The sequence below is a fragment of the Polypterus senegalus genome, chromosome 12 (assembly GCF_016835505.1).
Source record: "Polypterus senegalus isolate Bchr_013 chromosome 12, ASM1683550v1, whole genome shotgun sequence".
Lineage (NCBI taxonomy): Eukaryota > Metazoa > Chordata > Cladistia > Polypteriformes > Polypteridae > Polypterus > Polypterus senegalus.
In genome coordinates this window covers 45,715,766-45,740,877 of record NC_053165.1, presented here as the reverse complement: position 1 = coordinate 45,740,877, position 25,112 = coordinate 45,715,766, and the positions used below count along the sequence as shown (strand labels likewise).

At 36.1% G+C, this 25,112-nt stretch overlaps 1 protein-coding gene across 9 annotated transcripts in view; it reads left to right on the top strand.

The window, feature by feature from the left end:
* The window catches only part of usp19 (ubiquitin specific peptidase 19), a 96,288-nt gene that overhangs the window by 750 nt on the left and 70,426 nt on the right, over positions 1-25,112 (top strand). For 8 of the 9 annotated variants that reach the window (XM_039771052.1, XM_039771051.1, XM_039771048.1 and 5 more), the window contains exons 2-3: positions 14,549-14,829; positions 23,054-23,182. In XM_039771052.1, the coding sequence (XP_039626986.1) occupies positions 14,685-14,829; positions 23,054-23,182 (274 nt within the window). In that variant the 5' untranslated portion in view covers positions 14,549-14,684. Of the gene's footprint in view, positions 1-5,342; positions 5,380-14,548; positions 14,830-23,053; positions 23,183-25,112 lie in introns of those variants that run through there. The other variant, XM_039771044.1, reaches the window with a different exon arrangement.

Here is a 25,112-nt window from a genome sequence, read left to right as displayed (position 1 = left end):
CTGCGTTGTTACGGAAAACGAGCGAATGTCCAGTTAACGTTGATTCATTTGCATCGTTGTCATGTTTCAGTGCAGCATATTGAGCAAAGTAAAATTAGTATTCACGTATTCTGCATTTTAGTTTGGGGTTATGTGTGTACCAGCAATTACGTCAAACTTTTATTAATTGTTTGTCTACGTTATTATCCCTGTAAGATAACGTTAAATTTATATACCACTCAACATCTCGGTCACAGACACGTTTTTTTATTGGGGGGAGGGAGGGAACCTTATATGATTATTGAAAAGCTACATTAAAAAAGAAAGTGTGTGAAGTCTGTTTAAACGCACAAATTAGACCGTTTTTGACACCGTTTGGAAGAAAATGCCAAGGTCCTTGTGTGCATGTGAGGTGGCATCATGACTCCAGGAAGCAGACCATGGTTCGCATCCTAGGGCCTCCCTTTGTGGAGCCTGCATGTTCTCTCTTGTCTGTGTGAGATTTCTCCAGGTGGTGCCAAATTGGCCCCAGTATGTGTTTGCGTGGGAGTGTGTTTGCCCTGCACTGGACTGGTGCTCTGTCCAGTAATTGTTCCCGCCTTACACTCTGTATTTGCTGAATTGGACTCTAGTCCCCTTCAAGTCTGCTCAGGATTTTTTTATTTTAAATTTTATTTCAAGAAAGTAACTGTGTACAAACAAGTATGTAAAGTTTCAGAACTTATAGAACAAGTAACTTCAAAATCAATCTTGAGGGAAAAACAAAACCTAAAAGTGCAGTGATTCAACCTCCATCCAAGAGAGGAGAAGGTGTGGAGAAGAATCTTTACCATTTATATGAATGCTTCTTTTAAAATATTTTCAATGAAGCCTTGCCTTTTAAAAAAAAAGTTTTGCTCAAATCCTTTAAGCAAGATGTTAGATAATATACAGTGTCTGGTACCCATGGAGTTAATGAAAAGATAAGTGGTGTTTCCACCAGTTAAGCAAGACAAGTCGAGACAGTGTGGTAGTAGTGTGTTATAGGCTATTAAAATCAATTTGTCCTTATCCACTTTAAGCCTGTCTGGGAGTTCATCAGGTATATCTGTCATTGGGACTGATTGTGACACCAAAGCTGTATGTCAAGTATTTAAAGGTTTTTTTGTCCAAAATGTTCATTTTGTGCATTCCCAAATATATGGCCTTGTATTGTTGGAGCTAGATGGCAATGCTCGCAGCTTGAATTTTGCTGTGGGTACATTTTGGATGACTTTAATCGATCACACTTAACTCATTTAAAAATTTTAAGTTTGATTATTGAGTGCTTGGCACATAGAGCCACGGTGCATTTATGAGTGACTTCTATTTCGTTTCTGAGATGTTAATTGAAAGGTTATTTTCCTACTGTACCCTAGGATTGTTGAAAGGGATTTTCTTTTGAGTTGGTTTTATATATTGTCGAGGTGCTGTCTGAGTCTTCAAGACTAATCAGTATTGCCTTAGAATTTGATATGGGTGGGGTGTGTAGAAAATTGGGTAGTGTGTTTTTTTTTTAAATAACAATTTGAAAATAGTGGAAAAAACTGGATTGCTGGTAAGTTAAATTTAAAGCACATTTGTGCATAAGACACAAATATATACAATTCTCTTAGTGTGTCAATCCCAAGCATTTCTCAAAAATGTTTTACTGATTGGATTTGAAAAGGTTAAATAGGTGATAATTGTGTAGAGAAGCAGCAGGTAAACGTTTCTTTGCCTTGGAAGTTCATCCTGCATTGGTTCCATTTTCTAAGTGATTGGTGGACGACTGGATTATTGGTATAGTGACCAATGTTAATGTTTACAGGTAGTATATACAAAGAAGTACAGCGAGATTTAATTTCCATTGCTGAGCATGCTGGTGTAAATGAATCAATTTGTGCCTAGTGCTAGACCTCCTTCTACTTTTGGTCTGTTTGTAGAGTTGCTTTTTAAATGTGTGGACATCTCAAATTCCAAAAAAATGAGTTAGAATATTCATTCTAGTATTCTAAAGAACAATTTGAAAATGTATATAGGGATGCTATGCAATATAAATAGAGGCTTAGAAGGATTTTCATCTTGACAATATTGATTACCCCAAGCTGAGGTGAGATGTAGGGTAGATTATCGGTTAACATCTTATCTTGTTGGATTTTCTTCTGTCCTGTTACGAAAATTGTGTTGAAAAGACCTTTTTATTTAAACTGTTTTGATCGAATGAACGAATAGATTTCTGGTCTATTTTGGTGTGCTACAGAGTTCACTGGAAAAAAGCACACTTTTATTCAAATCAAGCTGGAGTCCAAATGTATTTATACATTTTTCTAATATTGTAAGGGATAATTGTGAAGATATTTATGGGTCTGAAATGTAAAGTACCATCATATCTGCGTATAGTGATATTTTCTGTTTGAGTACTTCTCTTATAATCCCCTTTATTTCTGATGTATTTTGAAAATTACTGCACAGTGGCTTGATGGGTAATGAAAAAAGAAGTGGTGATAAGAGGGGGCACCCTTATCGAGTACCACATTATAGTTTGAAATAGTCTCAGTTCAAGTTGTTAATACAGACTGAGTAATCTAGACTGGTATAAAGTAATAATTCTTTGCATTTCTAAAGTAATTTTATCCATGCAGATATTTTTGGACTAAACCCAAATTTGTGCAGTGTGGCAAATAAAAAGCCCCATTTGACTCTGTCGAAGGCATCTAAAGATAATAAGATCTCTAGTGTGTTAGATTTTGTGAATGAGTATACTACATTTAACTGGTGCCAGAGGTTTGAAGCAAAGTGTTTGGCTGTAACGAATGTAGTTTGGTCATGATACTACAGAAGGAAGCACTTTCTCAATCCTTACTGCTAAAGCTTTGGAAAGTATCTGTGTGTCTTGACTTTCTTTTAAAACGGTTTATTATGTGTTTCTATATACTTGGCCTCCTTGGCACACTTGGACTCAGAGTTTACTCTAGTACAATACAACAGTGCTACTTATTGCTAGGATACATTTTGATTTGTTTCTGTAGCCATTATTTATAAATTAATTTCTTTGAAATGTTGTTTAAAGGAAAACGAACACAGTGATTTAAAATGTTTGGGCAGAATGAATAAATCAAATGAAAGCACTACGAAAACATTTCCTGGTCTGACAGTACACCTTGCAGTTTATTAATAGGATGGATTCAACAGCTATAAACATGTTGGGAGTTTAAATTTAAAAATAGGAATTCACATTTAAGGTAAAAAAAGTTTCCTGTAGTTGCAACATGTTTTCTTATTTTTTGTGTAGACAATTTTTCCTCAGATTTATTATAAATCCAAAGTTTACAGCATAATTGTTACCATTAATAAACAGTTTTAGAACTGCAGTGTCTTAGATTTAGTCATTAAGTGTTTTAAGATTAATCCATCAAGCCTCTGTCTACTTATAGTATCTATCCCTCCTTTTCTGCCACAACTGACAACCTTCTGTTTTTTTTTTAATAGTCAAGTAAGCCTGGTTTTGAATGCTGTTATGAACATAGTTAAAATATATGGCTAAATATGTTTAGGAAAGCAAAGCAGTCATTCTGGTTTATTAATGAAGAGACAAAGCAGTCTGTCTAGCATGTCATTAGAGATTATTGAAAGCTGTTTAAGAAGGATGGCTTTTGCAGAACTGGTTGTTGGTGGTGTTAGTTCACAGTTCATACACGTTTTGTCAGTCTGTTTCTGAAATATTTGGCAAAGAAAGTGTTGTATGGAAGGATTTAGTGTCCATAGATATTAGCCAATCAAAATTTAAAATTTGTGCTTACTGAACATGTTTTTCTGATTATAGGTTTGGTGTATTCTTGTTAAAAGATTGTCTATAAGCAAAAGAAAATTAAGAAGAGACATGATTGACATTTTTAAAATTATAAAGGGAATTAGTACCATGGATTGATACTGTTATTTTTAAACAAGTTCATCAAGAACACGGGGACACAAACTTATTCAAGGTAAATTTCGCACAGACATTAGGAAGTTTTTCTTTACTCGGAGAATCACAGACACACTGAATAAGCTACCACATAGTGTGGTAAATAGTAGAACTTTAGGGACTTTCAAAACTAGATATGTTATTTTAGAAGAATTAAGATAGGAACAGTGTCTTAACAACAACAACATTTATTTATATAGCACATTTTCATACAAAAAAATATGTAGCTCAAAGTGCTTTACAAAATGAAGAATAGAAAAATAGAAGATACAATAAAAATTAAAAATAAGTCAACATTAATTAACATAGAATAAGTAAGGTCCGATGGCCAGGGTGGACAGAAAAAACAAAAAAAAACTCCAGAGGCTGGAGAAAAAAAATAAAATCTGTAGGGGTTCCAGACCATGAGACCGCCTAGTCCCCTCTGGGCAATCTACCTAACATAAGTGAAACAGTCCTCTTTGTATTTAGGGTTTTCATGGAAGGACTTGATGATGATGGTCACATAGACGTCTGGCTTTCAGTCCATCAATGTTGGAGCATCATGAAGCTTTGAGTAGGCGGTGGTGGCCTAGAAACCGGAAACAGAAACAGATAGATTGTCTAGATTGTTCTAACATGTATCATCTGTAAACGTGTAAGGTTGTTTAGTCTGTCTTAATCTGTCCACACCAATAGTCATGTCATCCCAGAAAACTTTTTTTTTTTTTTTTTTGAAGAAGAATTCTGTTGCAATCCATTTTAAAATCAATATTGAATTCCTCCGTTTCAATTAGGTCTTTACACATAGATTGGTTGTTGTTTATTTCCCCAGACTTATACATTTAAGGTGGCCCTGTAATTTAATATTTTTAAAAGGAAATAGTGTTTTAAATATTTAACTATATTTCAGTGTTTTGGCCACGTAATTGCATTATGTGCAACAGTGTACTATCTATGAACAGTTATGATGGATCTTAGCTCAAAGCTATATGCTAGGGGTACATTTACCACTGTCCATATGCCTCTGCTTGCATGGATTCCTGCTAGTCACATAGATAGTTCTGTTTATATCTGTAAAACAAGAACTAGTCCTTGATTAAACAAGGATTTTATAGTGAAAATGCAGTGTTTGATGAAGGGCTTTTATTTGAACTAAGAACTGAGGTTGGAAACTTTCATTTAGAATATATTTAAATAAACATTTCTAGCATATGTTTGTTGTACTATGGAGCATAGTATTAGAAATAAGACCATTAACCTGTTTCTATAATCAGTTGCAGGTCGGCCCTTCTTCTTCCGGCTTCTCACGTTAGGGGTTGCCACAGCGGATCATCTGTCCGCGTATGGATTTGGCAAAATTTTTCACCGAATGCCCTTCCTGATGTAACCCTCCCCATTTATCCGGGCTTGGTACCGGCACGAAGAAACACACTGGTTTGTGCATCCAGTTGCAGGTCAGCCCTTACGATTTGCATGTTTAAGATTCATGGATCTGCCTATTTGCGGTTTGTTTAGAATAATTAAAGTTATTTTCCAAGTTTTGCAACCTATTGCTTTAGAATTTCAGACAATGCTGCAGCAGCGCTGCTTAAATTGACTGAAAATCCCCGCAATTCTGGGAGTACTATATCATTGGGCAGTTTTGCCGTTTGCCGCAGTGGCTGCTGGGTGAAACAATATGAGGGCTCTAGCTTTAAGATTCAGCAACATTGAAGCTGGATCTATCGCCATTGGTGGTGTCTTTATTTCAATGTTACACTGCACAACTATTTACAATTACACTCATCGGATTAAAGTAATGTTCTTGTCCTGTGTCCACTTGTTTTTTGCCTGGGATGTAAAATATCTTCAACTAGGGAGCGCTCCCAGCTTCCACAAATCTTTACATAGTTAATCTTCAAGGTAGGACAAAACTTTATATAATTTTCAGGAGGCTGTTCACTGGAGATTTCTTTTCACATCTATACCACCATAATCAGCATCTTATGTGTTACATTTTTTTAAAAGTTACAGTTCACTAAAGAACTCTTGAACTACTCACTTTGTCTCAGCAGGCAGCTTCACACACCTGATTTGCTTGCACAGTGATCATTCTATCTTGTGCTTCTCGCAAGTTTTTGTATCTTGTTTAGTTTGATAAACTTAGAATGTACTGTACAGTAATCATGGGCCCAGAATTCATTATTCATTCACTTGAACATGCATCGTACAGACTTTGTGATGTTGATGTGAAAGAAGTTGCAGCAGAGCTCTGTTTTAACGCATTAATCGTCAGTGTTACAAAGGTGATTTAAAGTTATTTTGTTCAAAGCCAAAAACTGCTAAAAACCTTGACTCTCCATTACCATCCAAGTCTAAAATTAGTATTCCCCTAAAATTAGTATTCCCTCAGTATGCAGTGCATTTGAATAAACGTGCCAATAAAAATAGAAGTTGCTAGTTATTTTTACTCACTAGGACCATCCTGTTGTCTTCTTATCACAATCTGAAAAACAGCATTTCCATCAGCTGTAGGAAAAATCATGCTTCGTTCTGTTTAATCTAGGTTTGACAACATCAGTTAATTTTTGGTGTTTTTTTCTTTTTTATTTCCTCTTTTTTAAACACTTAGTGCTGATTATTGATTTGTAATGGGAACTTACTGACTATATGCAAATGGACAACAGTGTTGGCTTTTTCAACTGTATATGTAGTGTGATCAGTTTATATCCGAGTTATTCCCATTTTTGACACACCCCTGATCTTCTGAAGTGATACACACTGCAAAGTATTTTTCCCTGTTTCTAACTGCACTCGTTTCATCATGGGGGATCCACTAATCCCCTGCTCTTTGAATCATTCTCGATTCATGAAAGGGGAAAAAACCCTGTCTCTTCAAATGCTGTGTGTGGGTTGTTAAAGAACTTACGAGTGAAACTGGGTTCCAATTCCCATGTCCATGAAACGCCTACATGACTGAGCAGTAACACAAGTGAGCTGCGCGAGTTAAGAAACTTGATTTTTATTTATACACAGTGCTGTGCTTCCCATTTATGTCATTTTTAAATTGTAATTTTTAACCGCGAGAAAAACACCAAAAATGTAACTTTTTCACACTCGCACTGCTATATGAGGCTAGATTAGTTGACACCAAAATTTCAAATATGGACAGTTAACAAGTTATAGGTTAGTTTTTGACGCCTGTCCTTGTGTGCACACCAATGCTGATCAACATGATCCAAACTGACTGTTTATCCAGAGTTTTGATTTGACTTTATGCACATCAGCATGTCCAGATGTTCTGCATCAAGGCAGGTACAAGATTTTGTCTTGATGGCATTCATGAGACTGAAACCGCATTCACTATTGGCACTCGATGCTTCAAGAATTAAACAGATCCACGAGGCAAGTCAGTATCTCTCACTCTTCTCCTTTGAGTACATATTGAACTATATCGGCAAATGTCCAAAGCAGCCCGGTTTTCAGTTTTTCAGATGCAACAAATCGATAATTGCAATACTTCATCATCACTGTCTTATGTAGCTCAGTTGACTGGGGAAGGAAATGATGGTACCTTTCAACCAGCTTCGTGATTTCTGTTTCTTCGTTATCAAAGTGAGCTGTGAGCTGCGGTCTCTTGGTCTGGAACCCCTACAGATTTTATTTTTTTCTCCAGCTTTTGGAGTTTTTTTTGTTTTTTCTGTCCACCCTGGCCATCGGACCTTACTCTTATTCTATGTTAATTAATGTTGACTTATGTTTATTTTTTATTGTGTCTTCTATTTTTCTATTCATTTTGTAAAGCACTTTGAGCTACATTTTTTTGTATGAATATGTGCTATATAAATAAATGTTGATTGATTGATTGATTGTGTTGGAAATAACAGTGCCTTCGAACAACCTCTAGTCTGTCAATTAATTTTCTGGAAAGCGAGTCTCTATGTGTAAACAGATATGTTCAACAAACCAGACAATAGGTGCCACATTCATTGACTTCCTTATCACTATTCATAAAGGCTTTTGCTTCCTCACTCCAGTGCACGTTCTTGCCCAAGTACTAAGCGCACAACTTTAATATTCTCGTCATCAATTGATGTCAAGTTGATTCGCTGTAATAATCTGCTCAGTTCAGCTAATTAACCAACTACATCGTTGAATATTATTAGTGCAGCTTGAATCTGTGGGTCGGCCAGCAGCTTAATGCACAATTTGATGATTGGATCATTACATTCTTCAACCTGCTTCTTACACTATTCGATCAAACAAGAATATGTCTGATAAAATCTTAGTACAGAATGCCTAGCAAGCCATCACACCTCATTCATTGGCCGCAATAAAACCAAATCATTGTCTAGAACTGCCGCCAGTTCTGTGAATTCTTCTTCTAGACGATTTGCTAAATATCGTATACATGGTTTTCAGTAGCGTCTCAATGTCCTGCATTAACTGAATGTGCTTGCAAGTGTCATCAATGACAAGGTCTTCCTGGTGAGCGACACAGTGTTGTTTGAACAAATGTGAAATCTCATGACAAACTTGAGCGGCCACACCTTTGGTGCGCGGCACTTTGCAACCCCTTTGTGGCAGTTTTTTTGCCAGGTGCGCAGCTTAGAGGGAACGTAGGTCCTAAGGCCTATAAATGTTGAGGAGCAATGTTGTAACAAGTGTTTGAGGGGAAAAAACAGCAGTTGCTACCATTGGTGACATGCAGTTTTTGTCAGTGCTTTCATTTAAACCCTGTGAGCCCTGATGAAATCATCTGGAGCAGCATGCTGGCTGATGGGAATTGTTGACTTTTGCATAAGGTTGAAAATGAGATGAAGGGATGGCAAGTAATATACAGTGGTGGGCAAAAGTAGGTTTACAGTTGTTCGTATGAAAAAAGACATGCAGGTCATTATTATTATTATTAGCTTTATTAACTCAATAGCTTTAACAAGAAGACAAATAAGGCCGGGTTTATACTTTACACGACGCATGCTGCAGCGGACGCTCCTGCTACGCAAGCGTTTGACTGTTTATACTTGCGTGCGTACTTTGCATAAATCTGGAGGAATCCAGCAGGTGGCAGTGCGAGATATTATCACGGTGAGAACAGGTTTGGCTTCTCTGTGTTGTGAATTGCCTGGAACACCCATTAAATTCCAATGACACCTTACCGCAATATCTCTGAAAAGGATGTTTAATGATTAAATCCATCAGTCCAGGGATGTGTCCATTCCAGCTAGCACTGGGCACGAGGCAGAAACAATCTTGGATGAGGCATCAGCTCATCGCAAGGTAAATACAAGCACACACATACACTGCAGTCAGATCCCCAAATCTGCATGTTTTTGGAAGGAAACCGGAGCACAGTTTGGAAACCCAGCAGGAAAACGTGTAAAATCCAAGCATGGAATACCAGTGACGTGACTCCCTGCGAGACAGTAGTAGCACCGCTCTGCCACCGTGTCACCCCCATGTGTGTAATTATTAGATACTGTATTGGCTAATTATGTATTTTCTACAGCATCACCAAAGTTCTGTCAAATCTGTCAAGGAATTTTTTATATTTTGGGGCGTTTAGTTTTTTTTTTTTTTCTCTTTTTTTCTCTAAATATTGATACCAAAATTTCTTGAATACCTGCTGTCCTAGATATACCATCCTGCCAAATTTCAGCTTTTTAACTAAATGGGAAATAGAAAGGTAGACAGTTGGTCTGTCAGCTTTGCATTATTTATTTTCTTGTAGCTGTAGCACCTAATTGAATACACCATAAAGAACAACAAGGTGTTAAGTTAAAAGGGGTCATAGCTGAAAGCAGGGACTGAGCAAGGACTTCCTGAACATGTTTAATTACTATGACTCTTCCAGGGTGAGGCTTTTAAAGTTGTTTGGAACCAGAACCTAACATCCGTGCAGTAAATGAACCAACCCTGAGCATAGCAACAGACCCTAACTTAGTACCAGACCCACTTGCACACACATTGCTACTCAAATGTGCACTCCCACAGGTCTAATTGGGAATTGCCACACATAACATACTTTGTCCTTGGGATGTAGAATTAAAAAAAAAAAAAAAAGAAAAGAAGAAATAACACAAGTAAATTCAATTTCCAGGTAGCCTGTGATTTAATCGCAGGACAATAGATCATTGAAGTAGCACCACTAACCACTGTGTCTCCAGTACCATCCTGTTTCAAAATGGTCAAGTTTTTTGCACTTTTTTGTCTAGAATGTTTTACTTGTTTAAATAATTACAGACTTCTTTATATACATTATCTGAAAATGGTTTGGCACTAAATAAGATAAGTGCATCATCATTAAACTTTTTTTCTTGCCTTGTATGTTTAACTTAATAGTCACTTTTAATGACCTGTCTAGCTTTTGCTTTAAAATATATTTCTGCACAAATGTTTTTTTGGTACTTTCAACAAATGTACAGTAAAGTGTTATGTATTACTTGTCCAAGCTAATTCAGAATGTTCATTCATTCTAAATGGTACAAAAATGGTTGCCTTATTATCATTGAATACATTATTTTGTAGCTATTTTCTTGGTTTTGTTGCTTTTTTATTATGTTGGCCTTATGTCTGGTAATGGTTAAACAATGCAAACTTTTTTTTAAGTATTGGCTTAACTTTCACATTTTTCTACATAAATAAGACAGTTGTGTTTAAACTGTTCTTAAAAAAAAAAATAATAATAATAATTTGGATAGATTGACATGATTCTTCTTCTGATTAGTCAGTTTAGGGGTTTGTAGATAATGTATGAAGCAAGGGTAGCATAGTGCTTAGAACTGCTGTGTGACAGACCGATCTAGAGTCCTGGTTTGAATCCTGTGCCTGTCTGATATTTGTGTGGAGTCTGAAAGTTATTTCTGTTCAATCATTTTTTCCCAGTTATTCTGGTTTCCTTCCGGGTCATTCCATGTCAAATCAAACAATGTCCCATGCACTTAAAACTCAAAATTCTGGAAAAATTACCAGATGAACCCATGTTAGTCAGGAGACACCCTGCAAGACTGTTTTTTTGATGCAAGTTCAATACTTTCAAGATACAGCCAGTTTACCCGGGGGGTAGGGGGTGTCGATTTTATCCGTCCTCCTTTTTCCATCAGTTTTCATAAGTCTATAGCTCAAGAACTAAACCACAGAGCAGGCTCAGACATTGCTCGCTGGTACATTAATTGGTATAGTATGTGACGAATTTAAAACATTTGGTCCTGGTGACTCTGCATGTCCAAAGCAGCTTCTTGAAATGGTCCAGTTTGAGTTTAGGCCTCAGAAACACATATTTGTAACCAACACTGACTTTCGATTTCTTTTCCTTATTCAGATAACTATATAGGCTTTCTGAAAAACCAATAAACAGAAAAGTAACTGTATCAGGGTTTCAACAGTAGACTTTTCAGAGCACCCTAACAGCATGTGGGAATGTGAAGATAATTTTTTAAATACTTTTCGTTTATTCTACATTGTTCCTTCTTTCTCAAAAGACAACCCTTACTTTTCTTATGTAAATTTTTCATGTTTATTTTCTATCCTAAATGTAGGCTGAATGCATCATATGTCAGTAATGGTAATCAATGAGTTTTCAATCAGAAGGTTATGTGTGTGCGCCCTGCCCAGGATTTGTTTCCTGCCGTGCGACCTTTGTTGGCTTGGATTGGCACCAGCAGACCCCCGTGACCCTGTAGTTAGGATATAGTGGGTTGAATGATGGATGGATGGATGGAGGTTATCAAAAAATTACTAACTTTTTTTTTTTTTTCATATTAAATGATTATGTCCTGCCTCATGTTGCTGAACAGAGAGTATGATTCTCCAGTGTGAAAAGAGTACCTGGTACTCAAGAATACCTTTGTTACATCCCTAGAGAAGATGAAAATCTCAAAGTCAGCCGTGGTCGGGTGAAGACAGTGTATTGACTGTCTGAATATTCACTACTGAAATAGCAGCTAAGATTCTGCCCTCTCACAGTCACACACCTGGTGGATCGAGTGTACCTCACATTAGACCAGTGTCCTATTGGAGGTTATGTTGGGTGCATGTGATATGAAAAATGTTGGATTGGTATGATTTGTGACAAGAGTGAAGCGCAATCGGATGTTTCATGCATCCGAACTGTCCTGCAGTTTAGTCTTTCCATTGGCCACCTAGAGACTGCATTTGTTGGGTGTCATTACAATGTTTCCTTTCACTGCTTATTGCACCTACAACGGTCAGCAGGAGGCAGTACCATCTTGAGCTCAAAGACAAAGATGCCATACACTTTGCACTTAGATTGAAGCAGAAATGAAAAGGGTCACATTCCTGCTGCTGCTGTAATAGTAAGCTTTTAACATTTCTTTATAGCTGTTGTTGTATTTAATCTTAAATCAAGCAGCTGCTGTTCATATGTTGTGCTTAATCGGTCATTGGTGATTTATTTTTTTCCATTACTCCTATACCCAAGTTAGTGATAAAGAACTTAATGATTATCAATACTGACTACTGGTGAATGTAACCCATGTTTAGAATGGAAAATGAAAATGAAAGATTCACTTAAGAAAAGCAAAACATGTTTTTTGAGAAAGAAGGGACCATGTAGGATACAGGAAAAATAATTTTAAAAATGTCTCACAGTGCATTAAGCTGGTCTGAAAATTAGACCCAAAAGGAATTTTTCACATTTGAGAGGTCTGCTTGTCAAACCCTGATGCAGTTTCTTGTTTTTTTATAACCTTTTCAAAAGCCCCGTGTAGGTATCTAAACATGGAAAATTTTCAGCACGCTGTATCAGTTAAAAGTATGTTTTTTATGAAAGCCTGAACATGACAAAGCCAAAGATGCAAAATATTTTTTCCATTTTGAAGGTCTGCTCTTACCAAGTGGTGTCATCTGGACCAAACATTTTAATTTTGTTACGTACTATACTTATGAAGGTACCAGTATGCAAAATTTTAATCTACTAGGTGGTTTAGTTCTTGAGATATGGTCTTGAAAAATTGAAAATGAAAATGCCAAATTTAACACCCCTCAAAAAATTGGTTGTATTTTGGAAAGTATTGATCTTAACATCAAAAAAATTGTGTCTCCTGGATAACATGGGTACTGTTTGGTTTTTTTTTTTTTGTTTTTTTGTTTTTATGTTTTTTTTCCTCCAGAATTTTTTGAGACCAAAGTGCATGGACTTTTTGGAAAATTGATTTGATATGGAGTGACCTTTCCCATTTTTTAAAGTTGTGCGTACTATGTTGATTTGCAGCTCTAAATTGACTCTTGTCTGGGTAAGTGAACCCTAAGATCTAGTTGATTCCTTCAGAACAGCTTTTGCTGCTTAGCCCCTTTGCTACCTTGAATTGGAATAACCAGGTTAACCAATTGTCTTTCTTTTTTATAACATATACAGGAGCTATCAGCTTTAAATATTGTATTTTGTATACTAAAATCTAAGTTATGTTCAAATATTGTTTGCTAGAGTGTAAATTAAATACAGTAATCCCTCCTCGATCACTGGGGTTGCATTCCAGAACCCCCCGCGATAGGTGAAAATCCGCGAAGTAGAAACCATATGTTTGTATGGTTATTTTTATATATTTTAAGCCCTTAGAAACTCTCCCACACTGTTTATAAATATTCTCTGCACAGTTATACATTAAACCCTCGTTTATCGAGGTTAATCCGCTCCAGACAGATAAATGAATTTCCATGAAGTAAGGTTATTTATAAATCTAATATTTTCGCAGTTAGAGCATAGAAAACCTGTTTATGACTTTCTAAATACGTTTTTTAACATTATTGGAGCCCTCTAGACATGAAATAACACCCTTTAGTCAAAAGTTTAAACCGTGCTCCATGACAAGACAGAGATGACAGGTCTTTCTCACAATTAAAAGAATGCAAATATATCTTCCTCTTCAAAGGAGTGCACGTGTCAGGAGCAGAGAATGTCAGTGAGAGAGAGAAAAGTAAACAAGCAAAAATCAATAGGGCTGTTGGGCCTTTAAGTATGGGAAACGCCGACAATAAAGCGGCCGCAATGAAGGGATCAATGTGAAGGTAATCTTTCAGCATTTTTTAGGCACGTCCGTATCTTCTAAGCAAACAGCCACTGTGCAAACAGCCCCTCTGCTCACACCCCCTCCGTCAGGAGCAGAGAATGTCAGAGACCGTGAGAGACACAGAGAAAAGCAAACAATCAAAAATCAATATGGGCTGTTAGAGCTTTGAAGTGTGCGAAGGACCGTGCAGGAGGCATATCTTATATCATTAAGGAGTTTTATTTAATATGTAACAGTGCTCTGATTGGGTAGCTTCTCAGCCATCCGCCAATAGCGTCTTGTATGAAATCAACTGGGCAAACAAACTGAGGAAACATGTACCATAAATTAAAAGACCTATTGTCCGCAGAAATCCGCCATCCAGCGAAAAATCCGTGATATATATTTAGACATGTTTACTTTTAAAATCTGCGATGGAGTGAAGCCGCGAATGTCAAAGCGCGATATAGCGAGAGATTACTTTACACTTGTTTTGAACCTATTCATTTAAGTATGATTTTTTTTTTTTTTTTAAGTTTTTGGGTAGTTGAGTTAATTTTTAAGGTTTTAAGCTTGTATAGAACTGCTTTAAATGTTATTGTAAATATTTTGTGCTGTTTATCTGTTTCTGAACCAGACCGTTTATTCCTCTTGGAAGAGTTTTGGTGTTCCAAGTCGCCAAAATAGCTGGGCCCAATAGAAAGCGGCGAACCCTTGAGCCCAACTCCATCAGTGAACCCAACGGGCAGCCTGTGACCACAAAGCGGCTCAAGATGTCCAGCAGTACCGACACAGGTGGTCGCAGGAGACCAGTGTCCTGCAAACTGGAGGACAACTCCAACAAAAAGAAGCAGAAGGATAAGGCAAACCAGGAAAGCAAAGAGGCAAAGCAAGAAACAAACAGAGATCCAAAGAAAGGTATGAACTCAAATTGAACTCAAACAGTTTGTTTGTCCTTCTCCACTTTAAACCCATCTGGAAGAACCCCAAACACAGCTCTTAATGGGTTAGGAGGGATTGTGAGACCAAGGCTGTCTGAAAGGTAATTAAAAATTTTGGTCCAGAATGATGATTGTTTGGTGCAGGACCAAAATATGTGACCCAGTGAGGCTGGGACAGGATTGCAGCATTCGCAGGTTGAATCTTGCCCTGGAAAAATTTTGGAGAGTTTTAGGCGAGACAGATGTGCACAATAGATAATTTTGAGTTGAATAATTGTATGCTTTGCACATATGGAGCTCGAATGAATTCTCTGCATTGCTACTTTCCACTCCTTTTCTGATATATTTATTAAGAGATCTTTTTGCCAGTGTCCTCTTGGATCTTTGAAAGGGAGGGTAGTTTCTAGTTTTTGATGTATTTGAAAACAAACCTGTACCCTTATTTGATAGTTCTGCATCTATTCTTGCATTTTGCCTTGTAGTTTTTACTATTGTATTTCTGAGGTGACAGTGGCAAAGAGGGTTACTGGTGTTCTATTTCCTGTGTTGTATTTGTACAATTTTTGATACCCATTTCATGCCCAGTCTACACTACAAGGGTTTTGTTTAGGGGGAGGGGTTTTTTTTTGGTCATCTTAGGGATCCAAGGCTGGTGAGCTCCCAAAAAAAGCTGGGCCTATTAAAGCCAGTTGAGGCATTCCTTGTATGATTTTGGGCTATGCAAGAAACAAGTTGTCATTAAAATAATAAATGTTATAGGTATACAATGCACTAATTGAAAGTTTTCTTTAATTTTCTTTTTGTCTGTTTCTGTTTGTCTGTTTATTTATATGCAGTAACTGTGTTAAAGGAAATTAATGACCATACTGAAAGGATAAAGAAATAAAATATTTTGTAACTAAATCATTAGTCTTCTATTATGGTTTAAATTAAATAGAAAGAGAAAATTAAAATATACAAATTTTCAATGTTTTAAATACATAGCACACAATTCTGTGTCTCTAATCTAAACAGTATGTTCTTCAACAAACAATTGGCTCTGAAACCTACCTGAATAAAACTTCCAACTTGTGAAACATGTTTAAAAAAATGTAAGAAAATAATGTAAAGAATGTATTTTTAGAGCAAAAAATGAATTTGTGGAAGTCTTAAGTTGAATGTCATTCACAAGAAGCTATAATATAATATGTAGGAGGTCAGAACATTGCAGTTCGCTTACCATTAAAAGTTAACTTGTTAAAATGGGAATAAAATTTTAGTATTTGATTTGGGGACTTTGGATCATGCATACATTTTAAAGGTAATATCAGATTTGCATCTAGGATCCATCTGGAAGGAGTTTCACACTGAAGTTGTGTGACATCTAAGTACTGCAGTTGTTTAAATTTCACCATTCTTTAAGTGCAGGTGTCACCTTAAATGACCTGTATTGCATGACTATTGCAAGTTTTTCACACTACTTCCAAGTATTGTGTCGCGCCACTTGGTTAGTAGAAACAGTTATGTTGTCCGCCAATCAACATAAAAATTGCTAGAATAAGAACCGGGTCATCACAGTAATTTAAGCAAACAGGTGCAACAGGCAATCCAGTTGCAGTCTACCATCTTTAAAAATTTACAAAAATTAAGTAGATGGCGTCAAGACTGAACCTGCTATTTTTTCACCGCTGCTCTCCCACCCCCAAAGTTGGGGCCTAAAAATGACTAGATACATGTTTGAGATTTTTTTCATTGGCTTGTCTGTTAATTTCAGTGATAGGAGAAATAGTGAGATATATAAATTTGGTGCAATACTGCATTAAAACATGTATAATATACCCTTGTAAACTGAAAGAGAAGAGAATCTTGGATGTTTTAATAATTCTGTTATACAATTCTTTAATTTTTAATTTTGCTTTTTAACTGGTAGAACAAAGTCTTATAGTACTTAGAACATTTATCAGTAGATACTAATTTATAGTTTTGTGAATAGTATATTAAATTGTAAATGGTGTTGGATTAAAATGTATCAAAATAGGTCACCTTATAGAGAAAATGTATTTTTATTTCTGCCTTTGTATCATTTTATTGATTTTACTGAAATCGCACAACATTCCATAGAAATTTTACAAGAATAGGATTGAAAACAAATCATCATGTAGTTTTAAGTAATACTACACAAACATTAACTAGATTTTTTGCAAATAATAATTCAAGAGAGTGTTTGTCATATTGTTATTAACAATGATTGTGTTGCTCTCAAATTCTTATGCACATTGAACTCACAAATAGGTCAGCTTGCAGGAAGAGTTTATGTTAAAGTTAGTAATTTGGCGCTTCACCCTATTTTTTTAAAGGAAAAAACAAAGGCAGACAAAAATAGAGTGTTTGGCTTGTTTTAAAATCATTTCACCCGTGTGCTTTGTATGTTGCTTGGTAATGTGTAACATTTGGGCACACCAGTCCTTGAACAATTGTTTGTGCACTATTTAATATCTTTGTTAATCCCTTTGCAAGCTCTTACAAACTTTAATGCAGAATGAAAACATTGTCATCCTCGCTGGGAAAAAAAAAACCTGCATTCCAGCAGAAAGCAAAATAGAAATATGCCAATTTAGTATTTTAACTTCAATCTTGTAGGTAGTCTGGAAAAATGTTCTATACTTGTTTGAATTATATGCCACTGTAAACCTTAAAACAATGTGTCTTGTGAGTAAAATGGATCAAGAAGTAAAATATGTATAAGTATTCAGTTGTAATTAAGTAAGAGCCATTTTGCCTTTTTTTCTGTGAGTACTGTAATTTAAATATTCAATTCACTTAGAATGCCAACAGTTTATTGTGAAAAATGTCTCTTCTGAAAAGAGCATCTCTGGTTTGTTTTCTGGATAATCTCTTTCTAAAATGTGTCTCAGATTACAGTATATTTAATTGAGAATATTGGATATATTTCTGACAGAAGTCTTATTTTATATTAGTATCTTAATTATTATTAATTTAATGTTTTAAGTGTTGCCTTAATGCAGATTAGGCACAAGCAAATGTTTTGTTCCTTGTCTTGTTTCTTCTTGAGTGTGGAAGTGACATTGGCCATGTAAACTATTAACAATGATGTAAATAAGAACATTGTGTAATTTTGTCATTTTCTTCACAAATACAATGTTTCCTCCTATTATTAAAATATTTAATTTTATGTGATCCCTGCAAGAATTCTGTGTTCTGTCATGCATCTTAACTTTGCCACCATATTTGTAACAGCTAGAAGATGGTTTAAAGTGAAAGGAAAGGCTCTTTTTTTTTTTTTTGGCAGCATCGGTTATTTTTCTTCCAGATTGATTTTATAACTTGGGTCGTGTTAAGTATTCAATGGAATGGTCAAGGTTAATTTTTTGTGCTGCTGATTAGTAAAAATACCAAAGTAGAAATTTTCATAATATATTTGTGAATATTATTAATTGTTTATCAATTCAAGTATCAAATGTATATATTTTTATTAGGGCTGGGAATTGATTAAAAAATTAAGTAATCACATAAATATATTCTGATTAATTGCATCTAACATTAAGAAATGTAATTATAAAATTAATACATAAATCATGAAGTAAATACACACTGAATCACAAATTAATATACAATCAACATAAAGTGAAAAGTCAAGCAAAATGACACGTTTTATTGGCTAATTAAAAAGGCCCTTTCTTCAGGCAGGTTGTTGAAAGCTTTCATATTGTGATCTCTTCAGTTAGCCAATAAAAGGTTTAATTTTGCGTGACTTCTCATTGCATCCACAATGAATAGCAAAGTACAACACTACTGAAAGGCAAGTTGATAAGAAGGCAACACGAAAACAAGGGCAAAGTGTTAATTATCAAATCAGCACAGCATATGAAACACAGACATGTCAAAATAAAAATTAAATGATCGAAATGACCGACTTGGAAATGCATTGCTGAAGACTGATTTAACTGAAAGAATAAGCATCTCTTAAATGGGCATACATTAAAACTTCTGTGTTAACTCTGCAAATACTATCCTCAATTGTTCATCACCATTACCGATTGATAATTTATACTCTACACAAGTACTTTTCAGCTGGTGCGCTGTGAAAATAACAGTGTAGTGCCCCTGACCTGAGAGAGACAGGTGGTCGAAACCTGTCTGAGGATGATGCGACTACCTGGAGAAGCAGACATAAAAGCAGCTCTGAGATCGCCTTAAAATTTATTCACACTCAGACTCGTCTAACTCCTCTATAATGTCTTCCACTTTAGTGTTACAGCCCACTGCAGTTTCACTCTTGTTGCACTCTACTCACTCATTCACTCTGTGCAGTTAGTATACACAACGTTACTCTTTCTTGTCCACAGCCACGCCGCAGCTGCCCCGTATGACTCCTGCACTTTGTCACCAATGTCGAGCAAAAGCTCTTCTGTTCCAACATCTTCCATACTGAAACCTGTCAATGGCTCTTTATCCCAGAACTTCCTACTCTCTTATTCAGATTTTTCATTTGTATAATGCACTATACCTTCTAAAACACAGGGGGTCAGCAGCTGTTCAGGTACTTGGCCCTTTGCATCTCTAGCCTGATCATTACAGTATTATAGTTTCATAATAAAAAAAAAAAAAACATGAAAATGCTGCCCTGACCAAAGCACTGCCTGAGGCGTTTGCCTTGTTAGCCGGCCCTGGATGTGACAGAATTTTTTTTAACACATTAAACCAGTCACATTAACACTAGAATTGCCAGTGCCTACGAAAAAACTCGTAGATCCGTCCCACCTTAACGCTTCACACCTCTCCGTCAGCACCTTTTTGTCCTGTGAATGTGTGAATAAGCAGCAAGCCGTCTGCTATCGCATCTCCCCCACCCCTCACAGTTTTCTCAGCTCAAGTCTGTTTACCTGCGTGTCAGTTGCTTAGAGTTGTATAGAGTTAGAAGTCCAGCAAAATGACACCTTTTTATAAATACTATATCGTTATTTCGAGCACTTGCATTTCATGTGTGTTCCATGTCTACAACGATCTATGTAAACACATCGTTAAAACAGAAGCGTTTTTCATGTTTTAGTAATAATTGACAAAATGTAGACATGAAGTGTATAATGTATGAAGCCTGAATTCAAAATATCAAAGAAACACTTTCACAAAATGTACAAATATAACTGCAGAAAAAGAACCTGCGTTAGGGTACGACATTGACGCGCTTTTGCTACAATAGCTTCGGTGGCGCAACGGTATCAACTGTTGACTGGTAATCAAAGCTTCATGGACGAGTCCATTTTGAGAAGTGAGCTGCTCATATTCTTACTATTTTAGAATAAAAACATACACCGACTGTTACAGACTGGAATCGAATGTAATTTATGATATTTGTAAAGGTTAGCTTTGTTTTTTTGTTTTTATTCAGTTTTATTCTCTGTCACGTTTCCAAAAAAAAAAAAAAAAATAACCTTTACAAGTACCATACCTTTACCCCAGCTGTTTTACACTCGAATTAAATGTATGGTTTTATTGTATGATAGTAACAATAACAGCAGCTCACTGCTCAGAATGTTTTTCTGACATGGCAAGGCACAAACCCGCAACCTCTTGATTATGAGTCCGCAGTTCTTACTGCTGTACTACCAAAGCAGTCGTGACAACGAAGTGCACTAACCAGATTTTTTTTCGGTTATAGCCTTGAATAAAAGTGCACTTGTTCAGTTATATTTGTACCCTTTGTGAGAGCGCTTGATATTTGGACTTCAGTCTTCATACATTATACACTTCATGTAAAAATTTTGTCGTTAGTACTAAAACATAAAAAAAGCTTGTCCTTTAGGTATGTGTTCAACATTTCTTGCATTTCCTGTCATCCTACACTTACATTGTTCTTTTTAGACTCCGAACACAGATGAAATGTATGCGTTTCAAATAATGATGTATTATTTACCCTATACAGTTCCAGGTACTGCACTCCCAGATGAACAAGGCTTGAGCTGAGAGAGCTTTTTGCCCTTCCTGTAGCGGTTTGGGGGATGAGAGGTGGAATAGCAGGCTGTTTGAATGGATTTAAGGTGGGGCGTGATCAAAAAATGTTTTTTTGTAGGCTTTGGTAATTCTACTGTTAAATTTTGGTGTCTTAGTCTGGTTTAGTAGGCCACACAATCATGAGGAAGACTTCTGACTTGACAGTTGTCCAGAAGACAGTCATTGGCACCCTCCACAAGTAGGCTAAGCCACAAAAGGTCATTGCTAAAGATGCTCACTGTTCACATATATCCGAGTATATTGATGGAAAGTTGACTGGAAGGAAGAAATGGTGAAAAAGATGCACAAGCAACAGGGATAACCACAGCCTTGAGATGATTGTGAAGCACAGCCCCTTCGAGAATTTGGGGGACGACTGAACTGCGGCTGGAGTCGGTGCTTCAAGAGCCACCACACACAGACATATCTGGGAAATGGGCTATAACTGTTGCATTCCTTCTGTCAGGTCATTCCTGAACTAGAGACAGTTCAGGTAAGACGCTTCTGATGTTAAGGAGAAAACTGACTGAACTGTTGGTCAGTGGTTTAAAGTTCTCTTTTCGGATGAAAGTAAATTTTGCATTTCATTCAAATCAAGGTCCCAGAGTCTGGAGGAAAAGTGGAGTGGCACAGAATGCAAGTTGCTTGAGGTCCAGTGTGAAGTTTCCACAGTCAGTGCTGATTTGGGGAGCCATATCATCTGCTGGTGTTGGTCCACTGTGTTTTATCAATTCAAAGTCAGCACAGTTGTCTGTCGGGAAATATTAGAGCACTTCATGCTTCCCTCTGCTGACAAGCTTTATTGGAGATGCTGATTTCATTTTTCCAGCAGGACTTGGCACCTGCCCACACTGTCAAAAGTACCAATACTTGGTTTAATGACGATGGTATCACTGTGCTTGATTGGCCAATAAACTTGCCTGACCTAAACCCCAGTATTGTCTAGAGGAAGATGAGAAACACCAGACCCAACAATGCAGGCGAGCTGAAGGCTGCTCTCAGAACATCCTGGACTTCCATAACATCTTGGCAGTGCCACAGGCTGATCGCCTCCATGCTAAGCAACAATTCAGAAACATTTTTTAAAGGTCAATCGTGCATTTTAAAACTGAACCCAGGAAGCACTTCTTTACGCAAACAGTAACAGTGGGCCAGTGGAGCAAACTACCAAAACATATAGTTGAAGGAGAAACCTTGACAACCTTTAAGAAAAATCTGGATGAGATATTGGGACAGCTTAGCTATTGGCTAAATAAACAGGCATGATGGTTTGAATGGTCTCCTCTCTTTTGTCAGATTTCTTATGTTCTTGGCAAATGTTTGATAATCGCCTTATATTGGAGTTTTTAAGGTGAATAATGAGTGTTAGGATCACATTTCAGTATGTGCAATATATGCTGTAGTAAAGTGAAATAAAGTATAGTGATTTTTTTATTTTGTGTGAATTTGCATGAAGAATGTTTATATTAAGAATAACAATTGATCTTAGATAAGTATTTTAAGTTTTGAAAAATTATAAAAATATTGAACATGTATCCATCCATCCCAAGGTATACATGCATTGACAATGGGGATGCAGAACTTAGACTAAGATACACATGGAGACATAGTTTGTGGAAGACATTTTTAATTCCATGCTGTTTGTTTCTGACTTTTTTTCCAGTTATCTAGCATGTTTCTAATTAAATATCCAAATTATTGTTCACATGTTGCAAAATGTTTTTAAAGTACTCAAGTTAAAGTATTGGCATTTTAAAAGTACTGGTTCCCTACAGAACAAAAACGTCAAATTTGTAGTAGGATTAAAAGTATCTGAAGTATGGCCTATTAAGTGAAGCAGCAAGATAGTATATAGGTAAAAAAGTAAATACTTAATTAACAAGTAAATGAAGTAGATAAATGTTTATTGATTCTGAATTTAAAAAGGCACATTGAAACAATTTTAAGTAGGTAGATATACCAGTCAAGCTCCAGGAAGCAATGATGCATACAGTTTTTGTATTGCTTCAGCCACTACAAGTGGCATTTATTTTTAAAACATGCATTTTTTATTATGTATGCCAAGCAATGTTGAAGCTAACATTTACCATATCCTTCATTAGTCTTACATGGTTTGACTTTTTCTTTTTTTATCATTCTGTAGATTTCAGAGTTTTACAGTGTAACTATCAATGTTTCTCTTTGTGATTCTTGACTGTGTTCTTTTGTAGACCCTTTTATTGGCTGGAAACAAAATGCAAGTGAGATTATTGTGAAATTACGACCAGGGGAAAGGTGTGTCAAAGTGGAGGATGTAAATACATCATTTACAGACCAATCCTGTCTGGTCAAGTTTGCAGGTAAGGTTAAATGACAACATTTTACATACCACCCATTTTACAGATGTCTTTTATTCTATCAGCAAACAGGTTGATTTTTATACTGGTAATAAATGTTCAGAAGTCTTGTTGGATGCAATGTTGGTAGTTTGTAATGTGGCTACTGAGAAGGAGTTTATTGAACAGCTTCCTTGTTTATTTACTAGTTAATTCAGATTAATTGGATTTTAAACACCGCATTACTTTTATAAAAAATCTGATTAAAAAGTGAATATATTTATTATGAACAATATTAAATACTGCGCCATTAAAATTATACTTTTTATATATTACTCCATGTGATTTTTTTTTTGTAGTGATGACTAAGAAAAAAAATTGTAATATTTTGTTTTCTTGGAGAACAGAGGTAACAGACTTTCTGACAGAATGGGTATCAATATAGTCCAATTCTGGACAACAGCAAACAGTATCAACAATGTCCATGAAAATCTTGTATTAAAATATTGTTAAAAATAATGGAAACGCAGAACACTGTAAGAACATTAAACACTTTTGTGCAGAATTGAGCTTTTGAATTGAAAATGGGTCTCTTGACCAATGAATGAGGGGGAGGTGGATCCTTAATTAAAAAGGACATTCCGATTTTAATGGTTTTCCTGATTTTTATTTGGCAGTATTTTAGCAACAAAATACGTGGTGTTTTGTATGTTGTGAGTATATGAATTGAATGACTTGACATTACACTTGAATTATATACCGTGAGTAGTGATGTCACAATACCAGAAATTTCGTATTTGATCCCTGTACCAGTGAAATTTTATACTACTTGATACCTTTCAATATTATGGTAAAAACAGATCTCTCATTCGGAGGTCTTTTTAAATGTTTCTCTATTATCAAAGTGAACAATGTTGTGCCTTTTTCTGTAATACAATATAAAATATATACAGTAAATAATAACAGTAACAGCTTTAAAACACTGGTATATCTAACAAGTAGTTATGCAACTGTCATTTAAGAAAGCAAGTTTTGGCATTCATAAATACAATGCAGTGCTTGAACTTTAATGCGCGGCCGAGCTGTGGATCCCTCCAGTGTTAACAGCAAGTGGTAGGTTTATAATTTTTGAGATTTCAGTACTAGAATTTATGAAGAATGGTATCATCATAATTTATCTTATGTGTACATTCAAAGTTTTTTTTTTTTTGTTTTTTCCAGTTACTGAAAAATACTGCTTAAAATACAGACTACATTTAAAAATACAAACATCAGTAGAATCGGACCTCGCTAAGTCGACCTTCCCATAGTCAAAAACCTCCCAATGTCGAATTGCACGTTAGTCCCCGGCCGAATTCCCATAAGACCAATGTATTTAGATCTCCTCAGCTCAAAAACTTTTGGCTCCCAACCTCTGTTAGTCAAATTTTCTATGGTCTTTTGGGTTATTATTCTGAGGCTACATTTCTGAACAAATGGTCCAGAAAACCAACAAAAGGGACGCAAGTCTTATTTTAATGCATTCCACAAGGGATTAAGCAACTCTCTGAGGATAGGGAGTCTATTTTGAGACCAATAATGTCCGGAAACTAAAGGGAGTGGCTGGAATAATCTGCGTCCCTTCGGTGCTCCATGAGTCATAACCAACCGGGTGGCATCTGGAATTTCCAAATTGTCTCAAAGACATTTTTTACCCATTTTACCTTCACCTTTGTCAGTCTCTTGTCGGGATGAGCCTTGAATAGTGTTCGTGTCTGTGTGCTTCTCCATAGTCTCCCGTACAGTACGTGCCCCAAAAATGGCAACTGGTAAGCGTAAGCTTAAAACGTCAATTGCGGAAAAAAGTTACTGTCATCAGAGCCGTCGAAAAGGGCGACAAGAAGAAAGTGCAAATTGCAAAGCAATTCGGCATTCCCACAAGTACGCTCTCCACTTTTCTGAAAGAAAAAAGAAA